We start from the raw sequence: 10,357 nt of genomic DNA on the forward strand, positions 1-10,357 counted from the left end.
TTAAATCATATTTCTGAGATTTTTAATGAAAAGATCTGAGGACAAACAAGTTTTCTGCTATTTTTGTACATTAAGACAGTGTCTATAGATGAAATCACATGGCACAAGTCACAGGCAAGCCTTGTGTTTACCAATGCTGGACAGACCCTCTAACCCATTGAGTTGTGAGAAAGCATTGTTCCAAGGTTATCAGGGGGAAAAAATATTATCGTCAAGAAGACAGACTTAAATGGAACAAGTAGATGTGGTCTTGAGAATAATACAATCATACTATAGAGTATATGTTGTTTACTATTAAAATGGGGTCAGAAATCCTAAAAAACATTTGGCTTGAGTTTTGTGGCTTTTATATCGGAAAACTCATGTTTAGGTGACAAAAAGAGGATTGCCAATCATATGAAAAGTCTTCCTTCATACATTGTACCAACCTCCTTGTCTGGAAATGGTCACCTTCTCTAAAACAATCAACTATCTACTCTAGTTTGTAATATTGCACAAAAGGAATTGATGGCATCACAAATGCTGTTCTGAAACATTAACTGAGAATGGTAATGTTTTTTCCCCCAAGATGTAGGCCTATACAATGCAACATCTTCCTAAATGGCATTAATAGCCAGAACAGCTTTACATTTTTTTCCTTTTAAAATGACATGCTTGAACCAGGTTGCTTTGGCAACACCACCTCTTTCAGTGGATGAAACACAAAATTCTTCAGTGGTTCTGCATAGTGGATCTGGACATGTGACAACGAGCACAGGTTTACTCAGAAACAAGACATACAAGAACCACAAAACAAATCAACTTTTTTCATCATATTTGTATTCCTCATGCTTTGGGCTAAGTTATTCGTCATAGAAAAAGATGTCACTGTGACCTGGATTATGGCTACATTTTTAAAAGGATAGTACACGCCAAATTCTTAAGTTGGTCCCTATCTATTCTGTAAAATGTTCATATGTCCACTGGCAAGAGCAGCCATCCATCAAATAACTTTTCAACATAATTAGACTTGAGGGCTGCTGATATGATCTAGTTTATTAATGTGTTGGATAGTAAGGGAGTAAAAAAAAAACTATACTAAATGAAAACATCTTTGGTGCATAGAAATACATTTTCAGACCACCTTTGATTTTGAAGTGTACTATGCCTTTAATGCTTTGTGTCATCTTTCTGTAAGATAAACAAGTAATTACACCCTATCCTGATATTGACCATATATGGTTCTCATCAAGAGGTAAAAACTGAGGGAAACTAATAAATACATTCTTCAAAAGACAGATATAAAAGTGACCACTGCCAATATTTGTAAAACTGTGTTTAAGGAGAGGTCAGTCTAAGCTTATTCTAAAAACCCAGACAAATATATATAAATTAGACAACAATAAGACAGAATAGTAACAAAATCCCTGACTTTTCATTTGAACAAATTGATCTTTTATCTGTAGGGGTTGTTTATTTCTAGTATACTTCTACACAACAAATCTTCATTGTCCTTTCTCTGTAAAACATTTGGTTGGTCACAATCAAAGAATGAATATTAAAGTATTTTTCTAAATACATCAGCAGAAAATGCCATAGAAAAACATGCAGTTACTTTCATTGTTAAAGGTGTAACAACACAGAAATGGATTCTACAAATTAAGTACCCGCTTCAACTGACCTCTCCTTGCCTGAGGTATGACATAAGAGTTTATGTAAACAATGGAAACAAACATTTCATATACACTATTTGTTTTATCATCACATCTATTCATCATTCAATATGTGCTTTGGTTTAGAAACTAAACTGGAAATTTGGAACAAGCTTTTAACTTTCATACTAAGCATGCGGTTTCTCATACATATTCAAAAAGCTAATCTTTAAAATCATTAACATTAAAATACCTCTACCTTTAAACAAGAAGTATCTGAAACTGAATTTCCCCCCTTTCACCACTACAAAAATCTTGGGTAGGAAACTGGTGTTTTGCATTTAGCATAGAGAAATCCACAATAGTACCAACAGGTTATAAACTATCCCTGAAGTTTTATGGTGGGTGAATTACTGTCACAGTTGAAAGATGAAAAAGAAAGAAAAAAAAACACTGCAACCTTTTAATTTACATTCTAAATGCTTATATCAAGTCACCAGAGTCAGCTCTGAAATCAAACTGAGAAGAAGCTTCTACTGAAATGCAAGTATGCAATATGACTGCCACTTTAACATTGGAATCCCTCTTGATGAAAATGTTCCTGAATTGAGAGGGGGTCTATACATTTGGACTTGGAACAAGGATTTACAGCAGGTGATCACTAGTCTGAGGGTAATTACTGATCACATTCCTTATTCCACTTTACCTCAATCCTGGTTAGACCTATGCAATCGTTGTTCTGTGATGCATGTACTAGGCTGCAGAGAGCTAGCTGGAATGTTTTTGATTAGCCTCTTCCCCAACTAAACCACATATGGCCCCTGACACTCATAAAGCAGTACAGGAACTCATGTGACAGAGTTTAAGGTAAAACAATGGACTTGGAAAACAAAAGTCTAATGAGCAAAGGATTTTGTGGTTAAATTGCCTGTACTCGATATTTACAAACTCAAAAGACAAAACAACCACATAAATGCTCAAACTGTAAAACACTTAAAATTAAAACGAGTCAGATTTGCCATAAAGAATGATTGACAAGCTGAACTTGGTGTATATTTAGCCTTTGTTTTGGTCAGACAAAAAAATATATAAATGAATTGGAGTAAGTACAGTACAAGACTATGTAGGGACCATGGTTAACACCACACTACTAAATTGTTCAAAAAGTTTGAAGTGGAAGAAGTATTCCAGCAAATTAGGTAACTCCTAATGAAAAAACTTTGGTTATTATCTGGGGGTTTGTTAGTTTGTCATCTTGTTGTCATTTCTCTCTTTGGATTTAACTTTCACCAGTTACTACACTTCTCTGTAGCACTATAATACTTAAGCAGAAAGCTTTCAGTTCTTAATAATAAGCTGTTGTAATATCAAGATTTCCAAAGGAATTACATGCAAATATTATGAACATGATTAACAGGACTCAACTGAAAGAGGAATTATAAGGTAACTGTGCATGTGTATGTACTTTTTTTACTGCGCATAAAAAATGATAATTGTAAAGAAAACACGGAGAGTATCACAGACCTACATATGAGAACTTAAACACACATTAATACCACAAAAACCACAAACTAAAGAATCCCCTAACAATCTAATTTAGGTCAAATGATCCCATTTCACATTCACATTACAAAATACCATCTTCAAACCCAGAACCCCAAATTTGGCTTTTACATAAGACTTGAGGATAGACTAAAAACATTGAGAGGAAAAGACTTGCATTACAAACATCCCTGATAATGATGACGCCATGCATCCAGTGTCTTATGTCTGCATCTAAATGTAGGTCATCTCATCCAGCTGTAGAGTGGTACTACTTATATTGTCCAAATGACAAGCTTGTCTCATATCCAACCTACGTCTGAGGTACGAGGTAAAATATGCCCCAAAAGGTAGATACCCTGTTGCCTAGCCACAGCCATAAATATGCCATGGTGTCTGACCCTGGGGGCGGTTTGGTTGGATTCACAAAGCTATGATCATTTAAAAAGGTCCGGTTAATCTTTTGCTTCATTTAAAAAAGCAGTAAATGTGAAATCAATAAATTCTATCCCAAGGAGAAAATCTTCAGATGGGAGGAGTCTTTGGTTTACCTGAGGAGTGTTGTCCAGCCAGGGTGAGTCATATAGAGCAGTAATGTACCGTTTGGCTTAACATGTAGATGAGGTATATATATATATATGCAGAGGTCGATTGTGAGGTTGGTTTGGCAGTGGTGGTATACTGCCCTGGTCAAGTATAGAAAATATGCATAAACAGTTTGCCTGTGTGAGAGGTTGATATGAGATTGTTCTGCATGCATTGAGGTGGGCTTCTGAAAAAGTGAGGTAATGGCGAAACACTATGTCATGTAGGCCCATGTGATGCATGGCCAGACGGGCTTTAGAAAGATGGGTACATTCTTAGTGAGGTCACTCCAGAGTGAGGTTTCGAACAATGAGGTAATCGGTTGCTAATGGCCCAGCATGGTCTTTAACTGGGTGAGGAGTGCATCTTCAGGTGGCTGAGAAGGTTGCGTTGCTGGGTGAACTTCCCACCGCACAGCTTACATTCATAGGGCTTCTCTCCCGAGTGGACACGCATGTGCTCCGTCAGACGGTACTGGCGAGTGAAGCGCATGCCACACTCCTCGCAGGCAAAGGGCTTAAGGCCCAGGTGACTGCGCATGTGCCGCGTCATAGTGCCCCGCTGGGTGAACAGCTTGCCACAGATGTTACATGGGAAGGGCCGGCTCAGCCAATGGCTCTTCTCGTGTTGGCGTAGCGATGCTGGGTCCTTGTAGCTTTTGCTGCAAATGGTACAGTTGTGTGGTGATCCATCCATGTCTGGTTCTGTCTCCATTATTTGAGACCTCAGATCTTCAGGGTCGTCTTGGTCCTCTTCCTTTGGTGACACACCTTCATCTTCCTCCTCGTCCTCGTCCTCCTCTTTTTTGATATACAGCTCGTCCTCTGTATGCGTGTCCACATGGGCATTAAGCTGCTCGGAGCTGGGGAAGCCCTTGCCACAAGGGATACATACGTACAGGTTGTCCCCTAAGGGTGGCTCAAAGCCCTGCTGGGGCTGTCGGTATATGTAATTGGCGTTTCTTTTTTGGTTTCGTCTTCCCCCCTCACTCTCACTCTGGCCACTCTCCTCACTCTGTTCCAGACCATTCTCCTCGCCATCTCCCTCCCCCAGCTCTGGTGACATACTGTCGCCCCTGTGGCTCAGCTCTGCTCCATCTATGCCTCGGCTCTTTTCCAGACCATTTGGCAATGGTGTCTTAGGTTCCCCTACCATCGAGCCCACGCTCCTGGGTCTGGGTCTTTTGTGAGCAGCCCTTTGCAGGAGGTCTGTGGTGGTCTTTTGAGGGAGCCTTTTATCCTCTCCTGCTTCTTGACTTGGTTTGATACTGGTAGATGTGGGGTTTGTGGGTGTATACTCGAAGGAGGCACTGTTGGTTGTAGAAGGGGAGCCAGACGGCGGCGAGCCTTGGGGAAGGCTGCTCGGGCTCACCTCCTCTGTTGCTGTACTTCCTGAAGGACTCTTTTTGGATAGGTCCAGGCCCAGACCAAGCCCCATGTCTACACCATTGTTGACCCCATCACCAGCAGAAGGGCTGAGAGACATGCAACGCGAGCCTGAGATAAACACCTCCTCCTCTGACAGATCTTCCTTTAAACGCCCATCTTGTTTCTGGTTGTGGCTCTTTTCGACTTCCCTGGATCCTGAATGTTGGTATTGGTTGTTGTGGGGGACCCTGAGGGGGGTGGAGGACAGACGCTGCGGGTGAGAGAAACGTCCGTTGGAGATTGGGGAAGTCGTGGAAGTGGGAATCTTGTTGGAGCTTGTCCTGCCGTTACGTTTCAGTCTTCTGCGACACATAGCTGCCAGGTCCGTCAGCTGGAGATATGACGCCGCTGTTAGGAGGGCGGACGTACTATGGTCACTGACGGGGTCAGAGTTTGCCAAATTCCCTGTGTAGATAAAGTCCAACACCTGGAGGAAGAGATAGTATAGAGTCAGCTTAAGTTAACAATTTAGGAGAAAAAAATCTCAGTTTACTGAAATAGTGTTTATAGAGTGAGGTTATAAACTGGCTGGACCTGTCGGAACACGGCGGGGTTGACCATCTCTGTGTCGAGATTGATGAGGTTATCGTGTAGAACCAAGGACTTGAAGTAGCTGCTGCTGGCCGCCAGGACGTTCTTGTGGGCGCGGAACAGAGCATTCTCCACCACAATGATGACATCACATAGGTAACCTTTGGATCGCTGCTGGTTCATTTGCAGCAACAGCTGCTTGGCATAATTTGGATGTTCCATCACACACACTTTGGTTTAAACACCTGGATGGGCAGTGGAGAGAACAGGAAAGAGGGACAAAGTGTCATTCTGACAGCTCAACAAAGTGTAGAGAGCTGCGTAGAAGAAAGAGTGAGAGAACACCCTGGCCTAATGAGATAGAACTGGCTATGGTAGAACACAGAGTAACAAACTTACAATCATGTGCAGACATAATTCTGTCTGGCAGACCTGGCCCTTGCAGGTCCAGACATGTTGCTGAAATTCCAGCAATGCCCCGAGTGCACTTGCCTGAGAAAAGGCTATTTAAGGAAACTATTTTGAATCAATTCTTGAGTAGGATATAATTTCCAGAAACGCCAACAAATCCTTAAAAAAGGTCTACAGACAGACCATAGATACATGGTAAAAATAGAAAGTGGTGCCCCACCCTGCACACTAGTTCCTCTATCTCCTCTGCCACTGTTCAATTTTAGGGGAGCAGCACTACCCTGATAGCTATCCGTATAAGATTATCACTGCCGCAGCCACCTCTGCACAGTCCAAAGACAGTTCTACTGTATTATCTACACTGCCAGTAATGACTGTTGGAGTCTGGTCCACTATAAATAGAACTTAATAGAACAACTGAGATGGTGCAGAATGTCTCAGATTTCCATAAAAATAAAACAATCTTTTTTTAATATATTATATGTTGCCGTTATAGTACAAGGACTTTGGAAGCATTTGTATGCCTTTGACAACTGGTCAAATATATTATGCAGAAGCACACTGCTCAATGGTATTAATGTTTAGCTTTCGTGGTTTTTTTTTTCTTCTCTTTCTTTACAAGCACAAGCATTGGGTCCGTCTGCAGGATAGGGTGGACCTAAGATACACATGTTGTACATCCAAAGGCAGTAAACTACAACCGATTACAGCCTATTGTGTCATTAAATAACAGGCAAATTCTCTAGAGGCAGGGCCCCATAAAATCTTATATTAATGTTACCAAAACAAACATCTTCTTTAGACTAAACTGCAGTTGTTAACAGTATTCACTCACTTTCAAGATCATTTAAGGCTTAATGAATGAAACAACTCTATACCTTCATATCTACTTCATGCTCCCAAATATAGTGCATATGAGCAGCAAATGACACCACGCCTGTGTATTTTTAGCATTAGAATGGGATATTTTCCCTGATAAGAATGAGTAACATCTGTTTTGGCATAGATTGATAAAGGAACACGAAACCCACTTTCCTTCTAAAAATACATAAACGTTTGAGCACTGTGATGAAGGTTCTTACAGTGAGGTTGATAAGGTGATAGGCAGCCACCGGTCTATCCTCCTTTTTAATACAAACAAGGCAGAAAATGTATCTTACAAAGCAAATATGAAGGGATAACCAGATAAGGTTACATAATCATTCAGTTTACATTAATTTGTAATTGTACAATGATCATTTGAGTATCCATTCATAATGGCAAAGGAAACTGGTTACTGATTCAATTCCTCGTCAAAACAAGGCAAACCCATTGAAGATACTTTTTGCAAAGTTGGGGATAAGTCAAGTATGAGTAAACGGCTCAAAGTAAACAAGCTTAGGCCATACCATAGGAGTCATTTCACCCAACAGCAGTACTGACTGCTTTATGGTAAGCTGGAACACAAAGCCAAAGCACACAGAGCTGTGGAACTATGAGGAAATATTAATCTGGTAAACCAGCTGCATTAAAAGTGAACACTGTGTGGAATTCTGTGTTTTAAGGCAAAAGGCAGACAAGACAGTGTGTCCACTAACCCTGCTCTGGATAAGAGCGTCTGATAAATGACTAAATGTCCACAACTATGAATGAGTCATAATGCATCAATGTATGGCACCTCTTCAGATAATTCTTTAAATCGTATGACCAATGTCAAAATACTCAAGCAAGGTCCAATTTATAGCTTGAACCAAATGTTAATTTTCCTTAATTTCTTGCCTCCCATATACAGGCCTGTGGTTGCCTGTAAAGTCAGAATATCAAGCTTCTCCATGAATGTCCCATGCCCAGGGCATTAGCAAGATTCAATCATATGACTGTCGTTTGCAGACTGCTGTGTAAAAGCCTTCCAACATTACCTGATTTCACCAAATTGCATAAAGCATAGACAATAATAGTCATTTGAGTCAGTCCACTACCTCAAACAGATGTAGTAGTAGGACAAAAAGCCTCAAATCCAACTGATCTTTGCCTTGGTGTCAAAAAACCCTCTTTTGATCATGCTGGAGGTTTACCAGAGAAAGGCTACCTCATGTAAGGAAAGGGAAATGGTTGCCTTTAAAGAGTATTCATACAGGACCTGATCAACCACATGACTCTTCTTCACTCAGTCCCTCTCATTACAAAAACAATGCTTTCTTTCATACAGCACCACTAGACTTTTCTTTACACACATTGCAAGCAAGACATTTTCAATATTCTCTTCTCATCTATAATTACTTGTATTACTCTTCAAAATATATATGTTTCCAGTTGGAACTGTATCTGTTATGAACATAAACATATGTCCACAGATGGGGCCAAACACAGCCTGAAATAACTTTCAACTACCATGAGTTTGACTACATTTAGGCTAATCTCTAGCTTCCCTGTCTTAGAGATATAGATTATGTATTAAAAGGAACAAGAGACCTTACGCTGCTTCACATGTACACAGCGAAAACAACTGCATAAAAGGTTTAACTAAAAATAAGTATACTTAAATTCACATTTCCTTCGGTACGATTCTAAACAGAATGCTACCTTCAGGGAGGCTATTTGTTATGTTTGCGGCATGTTTGTGCAAAATAAATTATTTTGGGATCTGCCTGAGTATATTAAAGATCCATAGAAGCAGAGGGTGAGGAATAAAAACATTTAGTAATTGGTGTAAAACCATTCAATTAAGGTAATTCGATTTTTACTTTAGCCTATGAGTTGCAAGGCTACAGTGTCTCAAATTTAGTGACGTGTAGTATTATTAGGCACTGTTGATACCACAAACGCAGTCAACAACACACATAATAAACTAAATCTAGACTATCACATTGTATATAATAATTCATCTGTATAGTTGGCATACGCATGTTTGGCCGTCAAACTGAATATGATCCTCCATACAGCTATGATACCGTCTTTGAATTAAAGAGACAGATTTTTCCTTGTACTGCGGTAAGTCACTGCATGGCCGCATAGCCAAAAGCTTTCGCAGGCTGTTTTGAATGACAAACACATTGGGTTTACGCTTCCACATAAAACCCCTGTGCATTAACGCAAAATTATAACGTCGGCTTTATCTGTTTTAAAGTACGGTGAGATCACAGTGTACGTAAGTGGACAAAAAAAATACACCTTGAACAGCTCCTAAATGATGCGACAAGAAAAAAAAAAACAAGGCAAGAGATCCATCGCCGAAAATGTTTAGACTGTCTTCCATCAAAAGCTTTTTTAGTAGGCTACACAAAAAGCAGTGATTATATATAATATGTAGGCCTATTGATAATACTTGTAACATAGAAGCATACAATTCACACTGAAGAGCAACGTAGAACAATTTGCTATTGGTAGCCTACAGATACGGGCAATGGTAACTCGAGTTGCGAACAACCTGAAATGAAATTCTCCAGGCTCACGGAGCACGGTAGGCTGTTCGCAGTCCGACACTTATAAAAAAAAAAAAAATAACACCAAAAAGAACATCCATGGAACACGAACAAGGATTAGCAAGATTTACATATACCAAACAAGTTGAAGGAGAGAAAACGGATATTACCTTAATTCATCAATGAAAGCGTTATAATATAGGTTACCATCCAGTCTTTCCACCTCATCGCCCCTCATACCCCTTCGCACGCCATCTTGCAGAATGCAGATGCAGGGGCTTGATACGCTGGAAGGCCTATCCTAACCCTTGACCTAATTTAAATAAAAGTCCTCCGAAAAGGCAGGGAGGCAACAGAGAATACAAAGCTTCACACACGCCAGACTACAAATATGTGCCAAAGGGATATTCAACTGTCATTCCATCCCTGACAGCAGAATAAATATAGCCAGCTCTGGGTCTTATTAAGGTTTATCGTCGTCGACTTTAGGATTATGATTGATTTGTTATTGGCATCATTAGGTTAAGATAGGCCGCTGGAAACTGTCAAGAGCCTAAAAACATTTCGTAGCCGACCTGTAGGCTACCTGCACTTGTCATAAATGGCACTGAACCTTAAATTTAGGCTAAGTGATTAAAAAAACCTTACTCACATTTATGCCTAAGCCTATAGGCCTACTACAAGAATAGGGCCTATCCTGCATGTTTTTTCTAATGTTGAGATAAAGCACACGTCTAACAGGTCCAATTAATTTGGAAGTTATAGGCTATGTTTAGGCCTACTTTCACCAATCACATACATTTATGTATAGCCTATAAGAAGTGTGAAA

The 10,357-nt window shown here is 40.0% G+C and overlaps 1 protein-coding gene across 1 annotated transcript; it reads right to left on the reverse strand.

Moving 5' to 3' along the window:
• Window positions 1-5,957, reverse strand: hic2 (hypermethylated in cancer 2). Its single transcript, XM_084694227.1, has 2 exons — window positions 5,720-5,957; window positions 1-5,612 (listed from the first exon to the last, which is right to left on the reverse strand). Exons 1-2 carry the CDS (start codon window positions 5,936-5,938, stop codon window positions 4,104-4,106), a joined length of 1,728 nt encoding a protein of 575 aa, XP_084550353.1. The 5' UTR covers window positions 5,939-5,957; the 3' UTR covers window positions 1-4,103.
• Between the last annotated feature and the right edge of the window lie 4,400 nt (window positions 5,958-10,357).

Source organism: Hypomesus nipponensis, chromosome 27 (assembly GCF_054491055.1).
Source record: "Hypomesus nipponensis isolate SF chromosome 27, ASM5449105v1, whole genome shotgun sequence".
In the NCBI taxonomy this organism is placed as follows: domain Eukaryota; kingdom Metazoa; phylum Chordata; class Actinopteri; order Osmeriformes; family Osmeridae; genus Hypomesus; species Hypomesus nipponensis.